The sequence below is a fragment of the Aulonocara stuartgranti genome (genome assembly GCF_965226115.1).
Source record: "Aulonocara stuartgranti genome assembly, chromosome: 13".
Taxonomy (NCBI): Eukaryota; Metazoa; Chordata; class Actinopteri; order Cichliformes; family Cichlidae; genus Aulonocara; species Aulonocara stuartgranti.
This window is the reverse complement of record NC_138949.1, coordinates 796,220-821,877: the sequence shown is the minus strand read 5'-3', so window position 1 is coordinate 821,877 and position 25,658 is coordinate 796,220. Positions and strand designations below refer to the sequence as shown.

Sequence of the window (25,658 nt, the reverse complement as noted above, 5' to 3'; positions counted from 1 at the left end):
CACGCAGCGAGGTCAGCATATCCACGATATCCTCAGCTCCATGAGTTAACACAAAGTTTCCCAGCTGACTATCTAACTGCCAACTATTCCAGAGACGTGAAAATATACAGCATAAAGAAAAGTGTAAGAGACTCAGCAGCAGATTAGAATAACAGTTATACATTTAATAAATCACCAAATGAATCCAAGAAACGAGCAAACCTGAGTTTGTGTTCCCTCAGCTGCAGACTCGCTGCTGTTTAAATGTTTGAAAAGGAAGATTAGATATAAACAAACGTCAAACATAGACTCAGTCTGCCTTCACATTTGATATGAGGCCAGCACGTATAGTGGCCTCAGCAGGCTATTACTGAAATACACGTGCTATATCATAAACTATGATATAAACAAGGAGGTCCTATTAACATGTTTAGTTTTAAAGGACACCTTCCTGCCTTTAGTCTCATTCATGAGCAGTATTAGTTTTCTTCTAACATCCAGAAGTCTGCACGATGTGTTTCATAGTTTGTAACAAGCCTTTGACAGGTAAACATAACATGACCGAAAAAGCAAAAAAAAAAGAGAGAGAGAGAGAGTATTGAGATAAGAAGAGAAAATGCTCTCAATTATGGAGACAGGCAAATGGTTCATTTATGTTTGATGTGTGTTTATTCCTCCCTAAATATCGTCGGTGAAGTTCGCCATGCATGTCAGATTTTCCTGCGCATTTTTATACCTCTGCCAACAGAGAGAGAAAAAATCACATTCTAACAGACAGCTGGTGCTTAGAATACAGTTGAATAACTATTAAAAAACAGATGATATTTAGATGATAGTTCAGTCTAACACATGTGAACCATTAAACGTCTGTGAAACTATGCAGTTATGAAACATAACTTTAACCTCAGCCAAACCGATTTGCTCAGTTGTAAATAAAACAGCGAAGTAAACGTGACCCGACAGACAGAACCTGAGTGAATGAAGTCCAGCGTTTAACCACTGAGAGCTAAAACTCAGCTGAGGTTTGAAAGCTGTGTGCTGGTGATTGGACATCAGCCGCTGATGAAGCTGTTCGCCTATAAAGTGCTCTGTAAGGAAACGAGCTCCAGCAGCTCTGCGCTCGGGGAAAACACTATATTTACTTATCTTGTGCAGAAAAATGCGCTGACATTGCGTTATATCGAGCACCGGCTGCCCAGTTAAACTGTGACTATCACCAGGTAACTAGGCGTGTTTCTTGAATTAGCAGCAGGTGTTAAACAGCTGACAGATGAGGAGGAGGATGCATGCAGGTAAACTGAGGGTCTGTTGAGCTGATCGCTGGTTTCGTGAGAAAAATGTCAGCTCGTTCTTTATGTTACAGAAGCACAGAGACACAAGACCAGGCGGAAAGAGACGATCGTTCGGTGAAAATGAGAATCTGCGAATGCAACATGTGGAACACGGAGAGTGGAATATGTAAACAAACCGGTTAACGTAACCCCCTCGGTGCACTCTGCATGCTAACTGTTAGCAGAGCTAGTGAAATCTCTGAAAACATCTGAGCACTTTTGCAAACATGTTCTATGTTGACAACCTGACCAGACATACGGCGCGACACTCGCGGCTAAAACACTGTTAAAAGTGTAGCTGGTGACAGAAAAACGGGTATTTTAAAACTACACCACCACCATTGCTGCCTGTGATTTGATCTGCATTCTGGGATACCTGGCTGCCCCAAGTCTACACAAGCAATCGATTATCTAGGATCGACCTGTTTTGACTTACTTTGCACGGCAACCAATCAAATGTTAGAGAAGCTGCATGGGCAGCGTTAACCCCGCCCCCTGAGTTTGATGGGTGAGGCTGACAGATAAAATTATTTCATGACGAGAGCCAGGCGCCAGGACTGCCAAAATGAAATAAATAAATATATCATTAAATAATTAATTAAATGTGTCAATAAATAATTAATGAAATGTGTCAATAATTAATTAAAATGTGAAATATATAAATAATTAATTAAATGTGTCAATAATTAATTAATTACATGTGTCATAACTATTTATTTAATTAATTAATTCCAATTTTAATTAATTATTGCCACATTTAATTAATTATTTAATGGTGTATTTAATTAATTCATTATGGCAGTCCTGGCGTTCCATATATTAGGTGATGTGCATCTCTGTAATGAGAAGGGGTGTGGTCTAATGACATCAACACCCTATATCAGGTGTGCATAATTATTAGGCAACGTCCTTTCCTTTGGCAAAATGGGTCAAAAGAAGGACTTGACAGGCTCAGAAAAGTCAAAAATAGTGAGTGATATCTTGCAGAGGGATGCAGCAGTCTCAAAATTGCAAAGCTTCTGAAGCGTGATCATCGAACAATCAAGCGTTTCATTCAAAATAGTCAACAGGGTCGCAAGAAGCGTGTGGAAAAACCAAGGAGCAAAATAACTGCCCATGAACTGAGAAAAGTCAAGCGTGCAGCTGCCAAGATGCCACTTGCCACCAGTTTGGCCATATTTCAGAGCTGCAACATCACTGGAGTGCCCAAAAGCACAAGGTGTGCAATACTCAGAGACATGGCCAAGGTAAGAAAGGCTGAAAGACGACCACCACTGAACAAGACACACAAGCTGAAACGTCAAGACTGGGCCAAGAAATATCTCAAGACTGGTTTTTCTAAGGTTTTATGGACTGATGAAATGAGAGTGAGTCTTGATGGGCCAGATGGATGGGCCCGTGGCTGGATTGGTAAAGGGCAGAGAGCTCCAGTCCCACTCAGACGCCAGCAAGGTGGAGGTGGAGTACTGGTTTGGGCTGGTATCATCAAAGATGAGCTTGTGGGGCCTTTTCGGGTTGAGGGTGGAGTCAAGCTCAACTCCCAGTCCTACTGCCAGTTTCTGGAAGACACCTTCTTCAAGCAGTGGTACAGGAAGAAGTCTGCATCCTTCAAGAAAAACATGATTTTCATGCAGGACAATGCTCCATCACACGCGTCCAAGTACTCCACAGCGTGGCTGCAAGAAAGGGTATAAAAGAAGAAAAACTAATGACATGGCCTCCTTGTTCACCTGATCTGAACCCCATTGAGAACCTGTGGTCCATCATCAAATGTGAGATTTACAAGGAGGGAAAACAGTACACCTCTCTGAACAGTGTCTGGGAGGCTGTGGTTGCTGCTGCACGCAATGTTGATGGTGAACAGATCAAAACACTGACAGGATCCATGGATGGCAGGCTTTTGAGTGTCCTTGCAAAGAAAGGTGGCTATATTGGTCGCTGATTTGTTTTTGTTTTGTTTTTGAATGTCAGAAATGTATATTTGTGAATGTGGAGATGTTATATTGGTGTCACTGGTAAAAATAAATAATTGAAATGGGTATATATTTGTTTTTTGTTAAGTTGCCTAATAATTATGCACAGTAATAGTCACCTGCACACACAGATATCCCCCTAAAATAGCTAAAACTAAAAACAAACTAAAAACTACTTCCACAAACATTCAGCTTTGATATTAATGAGTTTTTTGGGTTCATTGAGAACATGGTTGTTGTTCAATAATAACATTATTCCTCACAAATACAACTTGCCTAATAATTCTGCACTCCCTGTAGAGCAATCTGATCACTTTCTGACCACTTAAGGTGTTTTAGACTACATGCCATCTTCAGACACCTGCTGCCCACCCTTAATTCACCTTGATGACAATCACAATAAGCCCATCCAATGGCTCCAGAGGTCTTTCGGAAGAAGCACCACGGTTTGGTTTCTCTGTCTGGGTTTCGGCAGAAGTTATGGTCTCCCAGGCCTCGGTTTGGATACTGCTGCATGTAGTCTGGGAAGTTAGTCCACTTTAAGCATGGGGAGCCTGCGTCTGTGTGAGAAACCGAGCCATTATAGTGGCCCAGTTTAGTGAGACCCTCTGAACAGGACAGCAGCACTGCAGACACAGACAATCATCCGTCAGTGAGACAACATGTTAATAAAGTCACATTCCATACAAACTTTTCATTTTATACAAACACAAATGGTTCTTTATACAGAGCATTTCAAGATGTTAAAAAGATGAGAGAGACGAGGTTAAATAAATAGAAAAATGATTGTAAATAGTAAGCCTTCACTCAGTGTAAACATTACTTCAGCACAAACAGAGCACGTGTGATAAAAAGACACTAATTCCAACATGTAGATGAAACATCTGGAATAAAGGGGAGTGGCTTCTCTGCTGCCGCCGTCTTGCTGAGGAGTCTGACTATGAGAGCTACTGTTGTACCCTAACTTTGGTTGTGTTTAGTTATTTATTTACTCGTTCCCAACTGTCTCATAGCTGGTTTTTGTGATAAGTTGCAAAGTGCTCTGTTTATGCAACGTAAGAAAGTGAAACATTTATTATTATTTTCATGTTTTGGCTGCGATCAAATGCATCTAATAAAAATTATTCCTATTACTATTGTTACAATCACCTGAATGACCGACTGGACTGGAGGACCAACAGTGATGCTGAGCAGACTCAAGCTCCCATCCTGTGAATGCCATCTATTTTGCTTTTTGTGGTGTAGTATTTATAGGATATATACCATGATTATTTTTCTCTTGTCAGCCTTACTCTTCTTTAACTTACCTCATTTTTACTTTTCTTTGTTTTTATCACTGTTGTGTATGTAACATTTCTTAGACATAAGACCCAAACTGAAGTCAGGTGACATAAGGAATACACGATAGTGATTTCTATCAAGGCTCGTTCTATTCTGTGAAGACGAAATCAGACTGGAATTGTTCATAAAGCTTTTTGCCAGACAACTGAGCACAAACCTGCGAAACGACTCCAGGATTTTAGATACGAAGCTTAGGTTAGATATAAAATGACAGTTGTTGCAATTCCTGAGATGAGAGACTTCAATAATAATTTGCTTCTGGACTTCTATGAAAGGGAAATATATATCAAGCTGGTAGCTTAACACTGATGCCATGGCCAACAATGTGAGGAAGGCACTCCCCAGCAATCTGCAGCTTTTCCACACCCTGATTTACTCAACCCAAGTCTAGGACTATTCCTCAGCACTGGCAAAACATTGCTCACCTAAAATGTTTTCCTTATCTGACAAAATTACTTATTTATTCACTGATTTCACTGATACTTGCTGCACTGACAGGTATGTACATATAGTGCTTAGCACATGGAGCTTCGTTCCCCTCCAGCTGGATCTCAAAGACCAAATACAGAAAATAACTTACCTGCACTCTGAACTACATTGAAGTGCGTCCATTGAGAAATCTGTTAAAGAAACACAAACCCCGTGGAACGCAATGTGAATAGGAATTACAGAGCAACAAGAAATACAGATTTTAACAAAACTAAATGTTCTATTATTATATTATAATGAAATATCATACAACCATAAAGGCTGGCTTACTGTGTCAAATGTAGATGTAGTTCATTTTTTTAAAAAGCTGATAAAGCAATATTTTAATTCATAACAAAACACTGAAAAATGTTGAGAAGAAGTCTGGGATGTCTGTTTAGGAACATTTTGCAACTATAGTTATCTAATTGAATTCACCTAATTATAATTAGGTGAATTAAATTAGTAACAGGTCACCAACATGACTGCAATAACGAAGAGAAAACCCCGACAATTCTATGACCCCATATGAGCAAGTGCTCGTGACAGTGGGAAAGAAAAACCTCCTTTTAACAGAAACAAATCTCCAGCATAACCAGGCTCGGGAAGAGGCAGCCATCTGCCACAGCCGTGTGGTGTATAAACACCCAGTGAGTGAAAAAAGGTGCATGAAGAAGTACAGTATAACCCTTACCACCCTGAGCCAATTGCAACGTGACTAAGAGAGGATTCAGGGTCACCTGGTCCAGCCCTAACTATATGCTTTAGCAAAAAGGAAAGTTTGAAGCCTAATCTTGAAAGTAGAGATAGTGTCTGTCTCCTGAATCCAAACTGGAAGCTGGTTCCACAGAAGAGGGGCCTGAAAACTGAAGGCTCTGCCTCCCATTCTACTTTTAAATACTCTAGGAACAACAAGTAGGCCTGCAGAGCGAGAGCGAAGTGCTCTAATAGGGTGATATGGTACTACAAGGTCATTAAGATAAGATGGGGCCTGATTATTTAAGACCTTGTATGTGAGGAGCAGGATTTTGAATTCTGGATTTAACAGGAAGCCAAAACAGGAGAAATCTGCTCTCTTTCTAGTCCCTGTCAGGACTCTTGCTGCAGCATTTTGGATCAGCTGAAGGCTTTTCAGGGAGTTTTTAGGACTTCCTGATAATAATGAATTACAGTCGTCCAGCCTGGAAGTAATAAATGCATGAACTAGTTTTTCAGCGTCACTCTGAGACAGGATATTTCTAACTTTAGAGATGTTGCACAAATGGAAGAACGCAGTCTTACATATTTGTTTAATATGTGCATTGAAGGACATGTCCTGGTCAAAAATGACTCCAAGGTTCCTCACAGCGTTACTGGAGGCCAAGGTAATGCCATCCAGAGTAAGCATCTGCTTAGATACCATATTTCTAAGCTTTTCAGGGCTCAGAAAATATTCTGTTTTGTCAGAATTTAGCAGCAGTAGGTAGAGTGTTCGCCCCATGATCAGAGGGTCGGGGTTCAAATCCACCAAACGGCTACCCCTGAGCAAGGTACCATCTCTACACACTGCTCCCCGGGCGCTGGACTGGTGGCTGCCCACTGCTCTACTCAGTGAATGTTTTAAATGCAGAGGAGTAATTTCCTACGGGATAATAAAGTATACAAAGTATACATTATTAAAAGGAGGAACAGAAAAAATAATATGAAGATTAAATTAAAAAATAAATATTTCTCCCTCCAGTTATTTTATTGTTCAACCTTGCCTGTCGTGTCTTTCTACTAGACAAAAACTTGGCCCCACTAGTAGCAAATGTAAAAAGTGCTTGTGGCCAGAGGGCCCCCACAGGGCCCCCAAATACTTCATCTTTTTTTCCATAAGAAGGAGAGAATATTGTAAAGTTTCTTTCCATTAGCTTCTTTTAAATGGATTGTATGGTTTGAAGAGATCCCTTTGAGATATTCAGAGGAATTTCCTTAAAGGCTCTGAAGCATTCACACTTATCTGCAGTGATGTGACACAAATAAAAGTGTAGACTTTGACCTGCTTACATTATGAAGCACACTGACCAATCGCCAACAAAGAAGGAAGCTGCGTTGATAATGGTTTTCTGTGAACTATAGCACATTAGAATGGGCTTAAATGTGTTGCTGTTAAAGTGGGTGGTCAGTAAAACAATATCCTCCAAAAAGTGCTTCATGTTATTCACTTTGTGAAAATAGATCATTAACTCTTCAAAATATTTAAACGCATTTCTAACCAATTTCATTTCCCTGCTGTTCTTTACCAGAGGGCAGAGGGGTGCTTGTTACTCGATGTTCAAGTCATGTCTGAATCCTTGGAACAGGCAACTTGCCATCTGTACAATCAGGTATAATCTAAGGCCTGTAGGAAAAAAACTGAGGTGAAAATCATGTTTGGAAACGGATCTCTACATTCCCTCCACATTTGGATATCTAGGTCTGGTTTAAAATTCGCTCTTAATTTAAAAAAGGGCACGAGTGAGAAAGTCTTCAGCCTACGTTGGACCACCGTTTGTGACTATCGGTCTAACTATTGATGTTTTGAGAAAAACCTGCTTGTGACGGCACTACTGAGTTTTTTGCTATTATTTAACAGGTCTTGCAGTTTCATGAACAGTCAAATAAATAAATAAATAAACTGATATGTCATTACCAATTCTAAGAGTTGATACGAAGCACTATAGAAATATCAGGCGAAAATGGAGGCAGCGAGTTCCAGTAATAGTGCAACAGACATCTGGAAATTTGCCAGCGAGCTATTAAAATAAATACGGTATTTATCTCTGCCTTTGTTTTGATTTGTTCTTAATGTAAGTGTGACGGAAAGCGATGAGCGCATACAAACAGTTTAAACTCAGCATGGCACAGACCAGTGTCCCGGTACTTGACACAATGTGTTCCGCGACAAAGACGGCTTTATATAGGCTGAGCGTGTTGGGCAGCAGCGTGCTCACCTCTGCAGACACCGCCAGCGCCAGTAACAGACAACACGGGACAAATCCGGACACAGCTTTCCTCTGCTCCATCGTGCTGAGGAAACCATATTCTCTACACTGCCAGCGCACACATTCACCAAGTCTTCACGGCCTCTGACAATCCTTCCTCGATACGAAACACACAGGATACTGTCCGCTTTTAACCGAGGTACCGACGTCCAAGTCGCTCCAGAGCTAAAAATGACGCGCTGTTGGAGAGGAAAGGGCACACCAATATCGCTACCCACCCTCTCTCTCTCTCACTGACTCATTCACGCACTCTCTCTCTCTCTCACCTTCACCTTAAAATCGTATGACGCGTTTTTGTCTATGGTCCGCCTCCCTATTCACGGAATTACACCCTCAATATGTGACATCAGAACTTTCGTAAATAATTGACGCTTCTTAAGGGGAAATATTTATCATTTGACAAAGATTATATGACAGGGCGTGTCAGTACAGTGAAACTGTTGTTGTGAATTGATCACTGACGGTGGTTTTAAGAAGCGTCCCTAGTCATTAAGAACAACTACTGCAGCACATGTAGACTCGCCAGAGAGAGAGAAAGGGTTCTCTGCTAGGGAAGTTTAAACGAAGCCTCCTCAAACTCAGCAGCTGAGCTTTTAACTGATCCTTTAACTTTGCCCAACATGTTTCTGGACCAACCCATATAAAAGGCCATACCTTGGACCTTGTCTTTTCTATGGGCCTCGATATCGAGGCTGTACATTTGAGTGATGATAACGGTGTCTTTTTTTAGCTCAATTCTAGTTCTAAACAAACACTCATAGATCATAACAGCTGAGAGGTTCTCTGTCATGACTGACAGTTCTCTACTTTCTCATGAAATAAAGAACCTGATTAAAACAGGTTCTATCTCACAGGAAAAGGCATGCCCTTGGATCAATCAGTCCATTTTAAATTTGAGGAGAATATGCTGCAAAGCTGAACGACTATGGAAGAAAACTGAACTTGGCTCTATCTCAGAGATCTCGTGTTCTCTTGAAATGAAATCAGAATATTTTTCTAGACTCATATCAAAAAACGAGAAATCCCGAGATTCTGTTTGACAAAATCAGATCTATCGTGTCCCCAGATGTGGTACCTGTGCACTCTCAAGCAGACAGTAACAAACTTCTTTGATGTTTTGTTGAGTAGATCAAGTCCTGACTCCTGGTCAACTTTTACAACTGTGACATATGATGTAATAGCAGCCCCGGTGGACAAAATGAAGCCGTCTTCAGGTCCCTCAGATTTTCTCCCCCACTAAACTTTTTTAATGTTTCATGTTTTCTAATCGTTTCCCAGCTTTTTTTAAACGTGCCATTGTAAACCCCAGCCTGGATTCAACACTACATCAACATGATAGACCTACTTTCAAACTCCCTTTATGTCAAAACTTTCTGAGAAGGCAGTTACTGTCCACCTTATAGCACACTTGGATAAACAGTTAATCCTACCATCCCGATAAACACACTGAGAGATCTGGTTGGGTTGTCTGGCTCTGTCCTTGAGTGGTTTTCATCCGACATATCTGACAGGAGTCTAAGGCTGCGTTCACACTGCAGGCAAAAGCGCATCAAATCCGATTTTTTTGACCCTCTGCGACCATCTATCCGATCATGGTGTGACAGTGTGAACGGCACAAATCCGATATTTTCAAATCCGATCTGGGTCACTTTCGTATGTGGTACTGAATCTGATACATATCTGATGTTTCAGAAAGCGACTGCTGTTTGATGGTCATGTTGCATTAAATCCGTCTTTTACGTCACTGACACAAGACAGACGCCAACTATCAGCGCCGGAGAAGACATCGTGAACGCTTCCTGTCCATCCGGTGAAACTGTTGGGAAGACAACGTTGGAGAAACGTGAACATTTTATATGTTCTGTATAATCTGCAGATTCTGACAGATATCTGCAGCTATCCTTGGAAGCACAGCTCGTCTAAAACAGCAACAAGGATCATTATTAGGTTATCTACATTATTATGTAAATAACAAAATAACTTAAAGCAAAAACTGGGAAACATGAAGTCCGAAGTCTTTATATTAAGGCCATCAGTCAAACATACTGTTGCTCTGGGTCTAAACAGAGCGCGTTGTGTGTGACGTCTTCTTTTGCACATGCGAGCGCTTTGAGCGTTCACACTAGAGCGCGTTTGCTGTCGCATTTTATTTGTAGTGTGAACGAGCAGACAAAAAAATCAGATTTGATCAAAAAATCGGAATTGAGCATCAAGACCTGCAGAGTGAACGTAGCCTCAGTCTGTCTGCAAACCAGATTATGTCTGAATCTACAGAGTTATGTGGAGTTCCTCAGGGCTCCGTGCTGAGACCTACTCTGTTTTTAAAATACATTCTTCCTTTAGGCCAGATAATATCTGCTGATGCTGTCTACCTATCACCTTCCTTACCACTTGCATTACACTTCCTCACAGGGACCAGCTCCCAGTTTGGATTCAGGAGACAGACCCCCTCTGTACTTTTAAGTTTAGGCTTAAAACGTTCCTTTTTGGGAAACATATAGGTAGGACTGGATCAGATGACCCTCAGACCTCCCTTGGTCACGTTGCAATAGGTCTGTTGAGGGCTTCTCATGATGCATCCATGAACACATGAACACATGCGTGTTTAGTCTCTGGCTCTGTTCTACAGCATGTATTTGTCCTGTCTTCTTCCCTCACCCCCAAGGTGGCCACCCCTCCCTGACCCTGGTTCTGCTGGATGTTTCTTCCTGTTTAAAGGGAGTTTTTCCTTCCCACTCTTTTCAAAGCACTTGCTCATATGGGGTCCAATAATTGGTCAGGTGTTTCCCTATAATTGTAGCATCTTTATGTTACAATATAAACAACTCTGAGATGAATGTTGTTGTGATTCAGGACTATATAAATGACTGAATTAAAAAAAAAAATCAGCAGGTCAACAAGTACTGAGTGGTACATCGCTACTATTAAACTTGTTTTGTAAATAGTGTTTCCTAAATTTGTACAGTAAGTGTGTCGTGGAGAACCCTACAGTATACTGGGGAATATGGAAGAAACTGTTCCTTTTGTGAAGGTCTATGTACAGGCAGGAGTCGAATGCAGGACTCAGCAGTTAAAGAACAACACATTTATTCACAATTTCCAAAAGACCAAAGACTTGTGACGGTTCGAGGCAAGGAGCTGGGCAGCACTGACTGTTAGCAGACAGCAGTCCAGCAAAGACTGAAGCCACTACTTATGAAACGGCTCCAGCTAAGTCATCAACAGCAGGTCTGTGATCAGGCTGAACCAGTCACATCAGGCCATTTTATTGTACTTTTAAATTACACAGACAAGCAGAAGCAGGAGCAGGAGCAGGCAGGTCTTCTACACCCACATTTCCTACACTCTACCCGGTGATAGGTGACCTGTTGACTGCCTCCCTGGATCATTGCTGGCTCAGTGTGGTACTAGGCCTGAGTCTGGGGCTTGCTGGGCCTTGGTCCCTCTGGGAGATTGTTATTAAGGTTGGGGATTCCCCTTACTGCCGCTCCCCCCTTGTCGCTTCCTAGGTGTTGTGTATCATTTGAGTATGCTTTGCTACAGATGCAGCGGTTGGAGACCCAGCCTGTGTGTTTGCTTTATCCTCAACATCTCCCCTCCCTCCCTCAGACCATTATTCTGCTTGCTACAACTTCTGAACAGGACTGGATCAGACAGATAAGCAGAGCCCGATAAGCTGCGTTTTACTTGGCACTGATTGTGAAAGTTTGCCAGAAAAAACAAAACAAAACGAGGATGATTACGACCCTGATCTTAATCATCTCCGTCTTTGAGCTGAGGCTTCAGATGCCTCTAACACCGCGTGTTCCTGTGTCGCGCATCTGACAATGAAAAGGTAAAAAGAAATACCTCCAAGTAAACAATTTGCCCACTCCAGCTCCCACAGGGGATTTGTGGAAAAGGGGAGTGTATTTATTTTTCTTTAAACCCACTACAACTTCCAAGCTAGCAGTACTTGTCTGTTAATGCTAGCATTACCAGCTCCTACACACATACACAACACACACGTACCACATATTCATAGCAGTAGAGACAGGCCTAATGATTACAATAATAAACTGGATCACCAGAAATATCAGGATTGATAAAGATGTAAGTAGTGTTGGGGACAAAATGAGCCCACAGGGGAACTAAAGGGAGAATGGCCAAAGCAGTACCGCAAATTTATTGCAGTGCACCACAGAAGAATGTGCAGGAGCTCTAACTGATAATGAAGGCAACTACAGGCGTGGAGGTGCTAAGAAACGGTATATCAGCAACAGTTTGGGGGTTTGGAACAGATTGTGTAACTAAAACAATACGTAGAGATAGGTGACAAAGATAAGAAGCAACAGATTCGGAGATCCCACAGAAACACCCTAAAAAGACTCTGAGAAGCGAACATCCTCAGGACCACTCAGTGCTAACAGCCATCGACGTGGGCTGAACCACAAAACCACGCCGAGGCTCCTTTGTTTGTTTGTTTTTTCCAAAAGCAGTCACTGAATAGATATACTTGGAACGTTTGTCACAAACTTATTCTGAGCAACATTAGTGCAATACCAGTGAACAGCAGCTAAGAGTAATGTTGACTCAGTAACTCGTAGCTCCCGTGTTTTTTAATACGATAAGCCTCACATTTAAAAGTGTTGGACACAACAGGGAATATACTAAAACTGGCTGTACTTGGGGTTTGTGTATATTTAATCTATAATTCAGTTATTTTTTAGATAATTAGGTAAATAAATAATATATGTGGTGTAATTGAATGTGTAAGAAGCCCTAAGGTGTGTATGAAACAGTAATTACTGTGGACTGTAAGAAAGTTCCTGTTGAGTGTGGATATTTGGGAGGAAGTGATAAGCAGGGAGGAAATGGTTTGTACAATGATGTGCAGATAAACAGGGATGCAACAGAAAAATGTTCTCACAGCGGCGGGTGCAAATGCTTCCTGTGCCTTAGACAAAACATGAAACAAATCCACACTTTCAACATGGTTCGCTAAATGTCAATAGAAACAAAGCGTCATATTAACCACGTTTTAAAAATCAATCTAGCTTAAAATAGTGTTGTCAGTGAAGTAAAAGCAGTGACAGAATTTTAAATCTAATGCATAACTGTAAAGCTTTATTATTCAGTTTTAGTTCTGATTGTGTTTGTCATGACAAATCATTTACAATAACTTATCCAGTAAATAAGATCAAAGTAACGAATTTATATAGATTTGTTTAGACTTACTAAATGCCCACAAGCCACCAACTACAGTAACTGAATAAATAAGGTAATACAAAAAAATTAAAGGTGTTACATGAAGAGGATGTGGGACCTATGGAATCTCTGATACCCAACATCTAGTATCTCAGTGTACAACACAAATACTACACAGTGGGACGTGAGGATGTCAGGGGGGAGCAATCATGATCTCCACCTGAGACTGGGCACCGAGCCCCACGTACAGCTGTTGCATTGAAGGTGTTTCAGTGCGAAAGCAGCTCATGGCTAAGCTGGGAACCTGGACCCTCCATGGCTGAAGTCCAGCCCCAGAGATTGTTGTAAAATTCCAATAGATCAGCAGATACTGAAATATACAAATATTATCACAATATTTTGTAATGAGTTACAATATATTGCTAGTTCAAATCTTTTAACACAAAGCCAGTATTACAAAACGGATTCCAAAGCAATACTCTGATGTGAAGAGTGCATGAAATGCAGCCTTCATATAAACACTCTTCAAAAAGTTACATTTGAACACACACTTAAGTGTTTGATAAAATATCAGTTTCAGACTGTGGCGCAGTGCAAGGGCGTCGATGGAAGCGAGATACGCACACCCAACCAACATAACCGAGCTTTACGAGGAGGAGGAGGAATGTGTGAACTGGTAGTAACTTGTCCACAAATGGTAGAACCCAGCTAATAGAGCCTGTAAGGTTGAAGCAGCAGTAGTCACACTCACGTGATCAGCTTCGTTAGGTTTACACTGTTGTTAAAATACTGTAAGTACAGGTTAAGCCACAGACAGGGTCAGAGACAGTTACTTGTGAATGTTTTTTTTAAGTGTTCAAATCCAATCAGATATCTGCATCAAACACACTAACCTTGTTTACTGGTACTTAATGCAAGTCTCTCTGGCTGATTGAATTTTGACATTGCTGACCACCAATATCAGCTTCCACAGGAACGATGGGTTCAGTGTTCAGCGATAGCAGTAACCTTCCGGCCAGAGCCGTGCAACCCAAGAAGAATAATTCCATCACATCCACTTAGGATCTTTGCACTGAATAAAACCACTTTGCAAATTAGATTAAGAAAAAACAGACATCTAGCCACACAAGAAATCAAGAAAGATTTAATGTTTTTGAAACAGAGACACTATGAAAGTGGCATTAAATCTACCAAAATATTGGCGTGGAAATTGAAAAAAAAGACAGCGGAAAATACAATTTATAAAATTAGGGACCCAAGTACAAAAGTGATAAAAAATAAATTAAATGAAATACAGGAAGCCTTTGAAAGATTCTATAAAACCCTATACTCTGAAGCCCCTGGCGGGACTGAAGCTCAGATTGATAGCTTCCTGAACCCTCTAGACTTACCCACTTTAGATGAAGAACAAAATCAAGCAATGATAATGAACATAACTGAAGAAGAATTAAAAGCTGCAATTAATAGGCTTAAATTAAGTAAATCACCAGGACCAGATGGTTACACGGCAGAGTGGTATAAAGAATTTAAAAAGGAACTGATACCTGTTTTACTGCCTACATTGAATTGGGTCTTGAAAAAGGCACAAATGCCCCCCAGTTGGAAGGAGGCAATTATCTCAGTTATACCAAAAGAAGGCAAAGATAAAATGGAATGTGGATCTTTCAGGCCAATCTCCGTTCTTAATGTGGACTATAAACTTTTCACATCTATCATGGCCAAACGGCTAGAAGAGTTCCTACCAACACTGATATGTAACGACCAAACGGGTTTCATACATCAACGCCAAACACAGGACAATATACGAAAGACACTACATATTATGGACCATATACAAAAACATAAAATCAAAGCAATTGTGATGAGTGTAGACGCTGAAAAAGCCTTTGATTCCGTCAACTGGAAGTTCCTTTACAGGGTATTATATAAATTTGGCTTTCATGATACGATTATTAAAACTATACAAGCTCTATACGACAATCCTACAGCCAGGATTAAAATTAATGGATGCCTATCCAACAGTTTTACCCTAAAAAGGGGCACTAGACAGGGCTGTGCATGGTCACCGTTACTTTTCGCACTGACGTCACATCTTATGAAGACTCTAGAGCGGCTCTTCCTCAACCTCCTCCGACCACAGGTACAACATGCCCAGGACCCACTACAGTTTGCATACAAGGCGGGTGTCGGAGTGGAGGATGCCATCCTGTACCTCCTACACAGAGCCCACTCACACCTGGATGGGGGAAAAGGCACGGTCAGGATCCTGTTTCTTGACTTTTCCAGTGCCTTTAATACCATCCGGCCCTGTATGCTTCAGGAAAAACTGAACAGGATGGAGGTGGACCCCTGCCTGGTGGCTTGGATCTCCGACTACCTCACCGACAGACCACAGTACGTCAGGCTGAAGGACATCACGTCTGACACTGTGGTCAGCAGCACAGGAGCACCACAGGGAACTGTGCTGTCCCCTCTTCTCTTCACCCTGTACACCTCTGACTTCTGCTACAACTCTGAATTATGCCATATTCAGAAGTTTGCAGATGACACGGCCATCATGGGGTGTATCTGGGATGATCAGGAAGAGGAGTACAGAAGTCTGGTGAGGAACTTTGTCGCATGGAGTCACACAAACCACCTGCAACTCAACACCTCAAAGACTAAGGAACTGGTTGTGGACTTCGGGAGGTCCAGAGAAGGTCCACTGCCAGTTCAGATAGAGGGGGAGGAGGTGGAGGTGGTCAACAAGTACAAGTACCTCGGGCTGTGGGTGGACAATAAACTGGACTGGTCATGCAACACAGAGCACCTGTATAAAAAAGCCCAAAGCCGACTGTACTTCCTCAGGAGGCTGAGGTCTTTTAACATCTGCAGGAAGCTCCTGAGGATGTTTTACCAGTCAGTGGTTGCTGGAGTACTTTTCTATGCTGTGGTGTGCTGGGGGAGCAGCACAGCAAAGAGGGACTCATCCAGGCTGGAGAAACTAATCAGGAAGGCTAGCTCTGTGGTCGGCATGAAGCTGGACACTCTGGTGACAGTGGCAGAGAAAAGGACACTAAAGAAACTGCTGGACATTATGGACAATGCTGGGCATCCTCTGCACACGGCCATTAACAACCAGAAGAGTCTGTTCAGTGACAGGTTGCTTCTCCCAAAGACAAGAACTAACAGACTTAAAAACTCCTTTGTCCCACACGCCATCAGACTGTTTAACTCCTCTCTGGAGGGGAGAGGGAGGGGAAACAGGAGGACAAAGGAGGGGGGAACAACTAAGCTGTAGTGCCTCTGCACCTCACTGTACAATACCTTTTGTAAATAGTCAACAGTGCAATAGACTCAATACTTGAAATGTTCAATTCACTTGTATTTTTATTTTTATTCCTATTTATTCTATTTATCCCCTTTGTATATTTTATTTATATTGTCTCTGTATTTATATATATATATGTGTGTGTGTGTGTGTATTATATATATATATATATATATATATATATATATATATATATATATATATATATATATATAATATTCTGTAACTCTGTAACTTCTGTCAGTGCTGTGCTTTTTTGGAAATCGAATTTCCCAGAGGAACCCACCCGAGGGATTAATAAAGTTCTATCTAATCTCTAATCTAATCTAATCATTATACTTGGAACCACTAGCTCAATTCATTAGGCAAAACGAAGAGATTAAGGGAATTTCTATCAAAGGGACGCAATATAAACTGGCTTGCTATGCGGATGACATTTTGGTCTACCTTGGACACCCAACATATTCTTTACCCAAACTGATGCAATCATTTGAACAATACGGCCAATTATCAGGCTATAAAATTAATATAGGTAAAACCCAGCTACTCTCATATAATTATAGCCCACCAGAAGAAATAAAATGTAGTTATCCCCTGGTATGGCAAACGGAGTGTTTTAAATATTTAGGCATAAATTTACCGAAAGATCTTACAAAACTATTTGAACAGAACTACCTACCCTTATACAAAAAAATAAAGGAAGATATAGTAAGATGGACTTAATTCCTTTCTTTAGCTTTAATTCAAGAATTGATTCTATTAAAATGAATGTATTGCCAAGATTTTTGTATCTATTTCAAACCCTACCAATAGAGATTAACCAAAGTCAATTTAATGAGTGGGACAAAATGTTATCTAGATATATATGGCAAGGTAAAAGACCAAGGGTTCGCCTCAAAACTCTACAGCTGGCTAAGCAAAAGGGAGGATGGGGCCTCCCTGACCTCAGATACTACTACTTTGCAGCGCAGATGAGAGCAATAATATGCTGGTGTAACCCATCATACACTGCCCAATGGAAAACCACTGAGGAACAAATGCTGTCTATTCCTATTCAGGCAACTCTAGCTGACAATAATCTACAAACCTATATAAAAAACATTGATGACCTGTGGGTGAAAAGAACCCTTAAAACATGGAGAACTATTATAAAGGAATATAAACTCGAGACCAATATTACAGTTCTTAAATGGTGTGCTTACGACTCAGAGTTCAAGCCTAATGAATTGGATTCTAGATTCAAGGACTGGACAGGTAAGGGCATAACAGCCCTGTGTAGTATAATGAAAGATGGAAAATTGTTCAGCTTTGACACGCTTAGAAAGACATTTTCATTAGAAAAACAAGACTTCTATCGATATTTGCAGTTAAGGCACTATGCCGACACGAAGATGAGAAACGTAACAATGATAAACACACGCTTGATGGAACTGTTTATAAAAAGCTATAACTTTATATATAACATGTCTCTATAAGGGTCTAATGGATTTGAAACCACATTCGACTTCATATATTAGAACAAAATGGGAGAAGGAAGGAGGGATAAAAATATTAGAGGAAGAATGGACGGCAATATGGAGGTATCAGTGGATGTGTACCAGCTCACGAAAGTGGAGGGAATTCGGCTGGAAGTGCCTAATTAGATACTTTATAACACCTTCTCAGAAGTCTCATTATGATGATAATTCCCCTGCTTGTTGGAGGAACTATGGAAATCAAAGTGCAAATCACTACCACATTTTCTGGGACTGCTCTATCTTGAGGGATTATTGGAGAGAAATACATAATGCCTTACAGGATATCTTTAAACGTGAAATACCTCTCGAGAGTAAGACTATGTTCTTTGGATATATACCTCAGGAATGGCCTAAATATGATAAACATTTAGTAAATATTCCACTGGTGGCCTGTAAAAAGAGTATCACCAGAAAATGGTTATCCCCGGAGAGCCCAAACATACAGTGGGGCAAAAAAGTATTTAGTCAGCCACCGATTGTGCAAGTTCCCCCACCTAAAATGATGACAGAGGTCAGTAATTTGCACCAGAGGTACACTTCAACTGTGAGAGACAGAATGTGAAAAAAAAATCCATGAATCCACATGGTCGACGCTTCGACGCCGCAGCAATTAAAACAACAAACGGCTGCGCGCGCTCGGAGTGCACCAGTGAAGAAAATGCATTCGTCATCACAGAGCATGCCGTGAGGAACACCTTCAGGAGGGTGAACACCAGGAAGGCAGCAGGACCAGATGCAATCCCTGGCCGGGTCCTTAGAGCCTGCGCTGATCAACTAGCACCGGTGTTCACGGAGATCTTCAACCTCTCCCTGGCCCAAGCTGTGGTTCCCACGTGCTTCAAACAGTCCATTATTGTCCCTGTTCCAAAGAAACAACAGCCCGCTTGCCACAATGACTACCGTCCAGTAGCACTGACTTCAATTGTGATGAAGTGTTTTGAAAGACTGATGAGAGATCACATCACTTCTTCACTTCCTCCCACCATCGACTCACTTCAGTTTGCTTACCGGACTAATCGTTCCACAGACGATGCCATATCTCACCTGCTCCACACATCCCTGAGTCACCTGGACACTGGCAGAGGGAATTATGTTAGGATGCTGTTCGTGGACTACAGTTCAGCATTCAACACAATAATTCCCTCTAAGCTTTTCACCAAGTTGACGGATCTAGGACTCAGCTCATCACTGTGTCAGTGGATCCTCAACTTCCTCACAGACAGACCCCAATCAGTGAGGGTAGGAAGACAAGTCTCCCCCTCCATCTCACTCAGCACTGGAGTGCCTCAGGGCTGTGTTTTAAGCCCCCTGCTGTACTCACTGTACACTTATGACTGTGTAGCCACATCCGACACCACCTCCATTGTCAAGTTTGCTGACGACACTGCTGTTGTGGGCCTGATCTCCGACAACATCGAGACGGCCTACCTGGAGGAGATTAGGAACCTGGAGACCTGGTGCCAGGAGAATAACCTCCTCCTAAACATCAGCAAGACTAAGGAGCTGATCGTGGACTTCACTACAAAGCAGGCGAGGAATTACAAACCCCTCATCATCAGTGGCACGCCAGTGGAGAGAGTGGACAGTTTCCGATACCTGGGTGTCCACATCACTCAGGACCTGTCATGGTCCTGTCACATCAACACCCTGGTTAAGAAAGCCCGTCAGCGTCTCTTCTTCCTCAGAAGACTTAGAGACTTCCATCTGCCACTGAAGGTGCTCAAGAACTTCTACTCCTGCACCATCGAGAGCGTCCTGACGGCAAACATCTGCACCTGGTTTGGGAACATCACCAAGCAGGACAGACGAGATCTGCAAAGGGTGGTGCGCTCGGCAGAACGCATCATTCAATCAGAGCTCCCTGACCTGCTGTCCATCTACACCAAGCGGTGCAAGTCCAAAGCTAGGAAGATTATGATGGACCTCTCCCATCCCAACAATGGACTCTTCTCACTGTTGAGGTCTGGGAAGCGCTTCCGCTCCCTTAAGGCCAAAACAGAGAGAATGAGGAGGAGCTTCTTCCCCCAGGTTATTCGGGCCCTGAACCAGGTGTAGGACTGGACTCTCCCAAACACGTCACTATAAGACTGGACTCTCACGTCACCACACGCACCACCACACATTTCCTATAATCCTATAATTCCTATAATTTATAATCCTTATCTTTATAATCTCTTCTGCTATTTGCACATTCTTTACTGTAAATTCCTAAGTTAATTTGTAAACTTTTGTAGTAAATTGTAAATATTGTAAAACTTTTCTTCTGTCATTTAATGGTCGGGCATTGTACAGCTACAAGCATTTCACCCCCATGTCATACTGTGTATGGTTGTGTGTGTGTGACAAATAAAATTTGAATTTGAATTTGGTAGGATTTGTAAAGAATTTATTGGTAAATCAGGGTGGAAAATAAGTATTTGGTCAATAACAAAAATACAACTCAATACTTTGTAACATAACCTTTGTTGGCAATAACAGAGGTCAAACGTTTACTATAGGTCTTTACCAGGTTTGCACACACAGTAGCTGGTATTTTGGCCCATTCCTCCATGCAGATCTTCTCGAGAGCAGTGATGTTTTGGGGCTGTCGCCGAGCAACACGGACTTTCAACTCCCGCCACAGATTTTCTATGGGGTTGAGGTCTGGAGACTGGCTAGGCCACTCCAGGACTTTCAAATGCTTCTTACGGAGCCACTCCTTTGTTGCCCGGGCGCTGTGTTTTGGATCATTGTCATGTTGGAAGACCCAGCCTCGTTTCATCTTCAAAGTTCTCACTGATGGAAGGAGGTTTTGGCTCAAAATCTCACGATACATGGCCCCATTCATTCTGTCCTTAACACGGATCAGTCGTCCTGTCCCCTTGGCAGAAAAACAGCCCCATAGCATGATGTTTCCACCCCCATGCTTCACAGTAGGTATGGTGTTCTTGGGATGCAACTCAGTATTCTTCTTCCTCCAAACACGACGAGTTGAGTTTATACCACAAAGTTCTACTTTGGTTTCATCTGACCACATGACATTCTCCCAATCCTCTGCTGTATCATCCATGTGCTCTCTGGCAAACTTCAGACGGGCCTGGACATGCACTGGCTTCAGCAGCGGAACACGTCTGGCACTGCGGGATTTGATTCCCTGCCGTTGTAGTGTGTTACTGATGGTGACCTTTGTTACGTTGGTCCCAGCTCTCTGCAGGTCATTCACCAGGTCCCCCCGTGTGGTTCTGGGATCTTTGCTCACCGTTCTCATGATCATTTTGACCCCACGGGATGAGATCTTGCGTGGAGCCCCAGATCGAGGGAGATTATCAGTGGTCTTGTATGTCTTCCATTTTCTGATGATTGCTCCCACAGTTGATTTTTTCACACCAAGCTGCTTGCCTATTGTAGATTCACTCTTCCCAGTCTGGTGCAGGTCTACAATACTTTTCCTGGTGTCCTTCGAAAGCTCTTTGGTCTTGGCCATGGCGGAGTTTGGAGTCTGACTGTTTGAGGCTGTGGACAGGTGTCTTTTATACAGATGATGAGTTCAAACAGGTGCCATTCATACAGGTAACGAGTGGGGGACAGAAAAGCTTCTTACAGAAGACGTTACAGGTCTGTGAGAGCCAGAGATTTTCCTTGTTTGAGGTGACCAAATACTTATTTTCCACCCTGATTTACGAATAAATTCTTTACAAATCCTACCATGTGGATTCATGGATTTTTTTTTCACATTCTGTCTCTCACAGTTGAAGTGTACCTCTGGTGCAAATTACTGACCTCTGTCATCATTTTAGGTGGGGGAACTTGCACAATCGGTGGCTGACTAAATACTTTTTTGCCCCACTGTAAGTACATGGATGGAAATCACAATGGAAATCTATAACATGGAAAAGATAACAGCTTCTGTTAACCACAAGCTGGAGAAATTTACATCATACTGGGAAAACTGGGTCAAATATATCACGCCTCACAGGCCAGATTTTATTTTTACAAACCAATAACTGTGATGTATGAGAGCATATATTTATAGGATCACCCCCTACCAACACATCCGTTTTTGTTTTGTTTGTTGGTTTTGTTTGTTTTCTTATTTCGGATTATGTGATTGTTTCAATTGCTTCTATAGTTGTAAATATTCTCTCTTTATGACTTGGATGTAAATTAAAATACTATTTTGGTATCTAAGGCAGATAACCTAAGCAAGAAGTATGCTTACATGATGTACAGACTGTGAATGCCTGCTTTTGAAACCTTAATAAAAAAAAATATAAATCAAAAAAAAGAGTTTCAATTCAGGACATGAAACAGTTCCTTTATATTTTAAAACTTGTTTTAAAATAAGACAAGAACACAAGTGCACATTACAAACTACCAGTCAGAGGTATGAAGGAACCTTACAGTAATGGGTAAAAGCAACAATCACCCTTTTCAATATTCCACTCATTTGTTTTATTTCATTATTTGTTTGGCAACTGGCAGCTCGACACACCAGGACATAATCCAAATTCATCTCCGAGAGCGTCCTAGTCCAAAGCTGTACAAGAAGAGCATTAAAATGTTTGTGTATCAGATCTCTTTGCACAGGTTGGGATATCTCTTCAGAAGCGCCGTGGCTTGCTTTGGTGGCAGACGTCCTCCCTGGATGTTGCTCTGTCCAGCTTTATTCTTCGCATCAGCCTACGAAGGAAGAAGAAGATTTATTACAGATGTGTTTATGAGAGTAATGTTTCTAAACTACAACAAGGACACTTCTGCCCACTTTCAGCCCAACATTTTGCAGGAGTTCAGAGTTTAGAAAGAATAATGAGGAAGAAGCACAGGTGTGTGCTTCTAGTCTCCCAGGGCTGTTGCTGAGCCGGCCGGTTCACGGAAATGTAACTGTACCTTCTATAAAGTAACCGAACTCTCAGCTCAATGTCAAAACACAGAAAACTGATGTAAACCACCAGTCAAAGGTCGAATGTTTTTTCTTTATTTTCATAACTATTTACATTGTAGATTCTCACTGAAGGCATCAGAAGTATGAATGGACACATTTGGAATTATGTAGTAAACACAAAAATGTGAAATAATTCAACTTTTTTTATACTGTAGATTCTTCCAAATCCCCCCTTTGCTTCGATTAATGCTTTGCACACTCTTGGCCTTCTCTCCGTGGGTTTCACGAGGTCGTCACCTGGAATGGTTTTCCAACAGTCTTGAAGGAGTTCCCAGAGATGCTGAGCACTTGTCGGCCTGTTTGCCTTCATCCCAAACCATCGCCACTGGGTTTAGGTCAGCTGACTGTGGAGGCCAGGGCACCTGGTGCAGCACTCCATCACTCTCCTTCTTGGACCAATAGCCCTCACACAGCCTGGAGGTGTGTTTGGGGTCATTGTGCTGTTGAAAAATAAATGATGGTCCAACTAAGTGCAAACTGGATGGGATGTGTCTGCAGGATGCTGTGAGCCACGCTGGTTCAGAATTCTGAATAAATCCCCAACAGTGTCACCAGCAAAGTACCCCCACACCATCACACCTCCTCCTCCATGGTCACGGTGGGAACCATGCATGCAGACCGCAGTGGACCATCAGACCAAAGCACAGATGTCCACTGGTCTAATGTCCGTTGCTTGTGTTTCTTGGCCCAAACAAATCTCTTCTGCTTGTTGCTTCTCCTTAGTCGTGGTTTCTCTGCAGCTATTTGACCATAAAGGCCTGATTCACACCGTCTCTGAACAGTTGATGGTGAGATGTGTCTGCTACTGGAGCTCTGTGTGGCATCTATCTGGGCTCTAAGCTGAGGAGCTGTTAACTTGTGATTTCTGAGGCTGGTGACTCGGATGAATGTATCCTCAGCAGCAGAGGGGACTCTGGGACGGTCCTCATGTGAGCCTGTTTTGTTGTAGTGTTTGATGGTATTGTGACTGCACTGCACACAGTCAGTTTTAGCCATTTTTAGGACTGACTGACCTTCAGTTCTTAAAGTCATGATGGGCTGTTGTTTCTCTTTATTAGCTGATTGGATCTGTCAAATAGGGCTGTCAACTATTTACCAACCTGCCCTGCACAACACAACTGATGGTCCCAACAGCAATAAGAAGGCAAGAAACTCCACAAATGAACGCTGACAGGCTCACCTGTGAGGTGACCATGTCAGGTGACAACATCATGACGCTCACTGAGAGAAGGCCGAGGGTTTGCAGCCCTGTCAACAAAGCAAAGTGTGGCTGCTTTGAGGAATCTAAAATATGAAACATATTTCTATCCATTTATTTAGTTATCTTTTTTTTTTTCTTTGCTACATAATCCTGTGTATCTTGCTTCATATATTTGATGCCTTCAGTTTGTATCTACAATGTAGAAATGAGGAAAAATAAAGAAAAATCATTACATGAGAAGGTGGTTCCAAACGTTTGACTGGTAGTGTATATCTGTTAGGAATGGTTGTTTTCTGCCACTTGGTTAAGGTAAGTTGTACATCAAGATCACACGAGGATACATAATTTGCATATGATGCATAATTTATTTTCCATTTGTGTTACTCTAAAATAACAGTAACACTCTTCTCCATCCCCATTCTTAGTTTTTCTGTACTGCTAGAGTCACAGTTAATGCATGGGCATGTTTCACTGAATTCTGCAGAGCATGGACATACCTGAGCCTTTTCCACACACATATAAAAGCTGTTAATCTCATTAGAGCACAGAGTGTCCACAAAGTTGTTCTGCTTCCAACAGGCCATCAGGACTGACATTTCAGTGATACAAGAGGCCTCTGTGGAGAAAGACATTCGTGTTTACACATTAATCCAACTTGAGTCATTCATAATAAATCATTTAACTGGACTTCTACAGGCAACTACAAGTGTAAAGTAAATCCAGATACTTGTGTATAAACACGTAACTCTGTTGTAGTTCTTTGAGAAAAACGTTTAATAAATGAATAAAATGTCTATTTGTGATTGATCTGAAACATCCTGCAGATCAAACTGACGTTTTAAATCATCTAAAGGCGGAGACATCTGTCAATTAATATTGCTCTTCTATTCTTCTACCACATCAGTATCCGGTAACTTTTGCAGCATTTAGTTCAATTTGAGTGGAGCACAGCCCCAAGCTCCACCCTGCTGCTACCATCAGCACTGAACTACGCTGCATGTAGTCAGCCTGTGGTGGGCCTTCTGCAGTCAGCCCTCTCGGTCCGTTAATCCTGCCGCGCTGATGTATTCATGTCTTTATGTTCTTACCCCCTTTCTTGGGTTTTCGGTTCGCTACAGCGTCTTTCAGAACCAGAGCCCTGTTGGGTTTGAGCACTGGTTTTCCGTTCTGTCCGCGGAGCAGTCTGCTGACCTTCTCCTGGAACACGATGCCTCCCTGCGTGGCCATCGTAGTGTGAAAGTCCTCCCCTCACTGTGCCTCAGCTCCACGGGGAGCTGCTGCCTCGCCGAGGAAATATTTTGAAACTTTGAGAATGAAAAAGCAGAAGAAAAGCTCTCAGTGTTTGTCTCGGTGCTTCATTACCTCACCAAGCTTAGCTGCGCGGCGCCATGTTTTACCGTAGAAAGAAATTAATTGTCGTAAAGG

General features: G+C 41.9%; 2 protein-coding genes across 2 annotated transcripts in view; both read right to left on the bottom strand.

Annotated features, from left to right (window-relative positions):
- The window catches only part of LOC309720189 (neurotrypsin), a 28,074-nt gene extending 19,700 nt beyond the window's left edge, over nucleotides 1-8,374 (bottom strand). The window contains exons 1-3 of the mRNA XM_082556850.1: nucleotides 8,047-8,374; nucleotides 5,205-5,244; nucleotides 3,667-3,909 (exon numbers count right to left, since the gene is read on the bottom strand). Of these exons, the coding sequence (XP_082412976.1) occupies nucleotides 3,667-3,909; nucleotides 5,205-5,244; nucleotides 8,047-8,118 (355 nt within the window). The 5' untranslated portion in view covers nucleotides 8,119-8,374. The remainder of the gene's footprint in view (nucleotides 1-3,666; nucleotides 3,910-5,204; nucleotides 5,245-8,046) is intronic.
- A 14,010-nt stretch (nucleotides 8,375-22,384) lies between these two features.
- Nucleotides 22,385-25,658, bottom strand: chchd1 (coiled-coil-helix-coiled-coil-helix domain containing 1). Its single transcript, XM_082557733.1, has 3 exons — nucleotides 25,322-25,658; nucleotides 24,731-24,849; nucleotides 22,385-22,770 (listed from the first exon to the last, which is right to left on the bottom strand). The coding sequence occupies exons 1-3, from the start codon at nucleotides 25,458-25,460 to the stop codon at nucleotides 22,660-22,662; spliced, it is 369 nt and encodes a 122-aa protein (XP_082413859.1). The 5' UTR covers nucleotides 25,461-25,658; the 3' UTR covers nucleotides 22,385-22,659.

Bases quoted from the DNA above. Each gene is read 5' to 3' on its own strand.
- chchd1 (XM_082557733.1), bottom strand. From the start codon at position 25,460: ATGGCCACGCAGGGAGGCATCGTGTTCCAGGAGAAGGTCAGCAGACTG. The intron at 24,850-25,321 runs GTAAGAACATAA...CTTTCTCCACAG, and splicing joins CCGAAAACCCAAGAAAGGGG to AGGCCTCTTGTATCACTGAA. The intron at 22,771-24,730 runs GTATGTCCATGC...CTTCCTTCGTAG, and splicing joins TGTGTGTGGAAAAGGCTCAG to GCTGATGCGAAGAATAAAGC.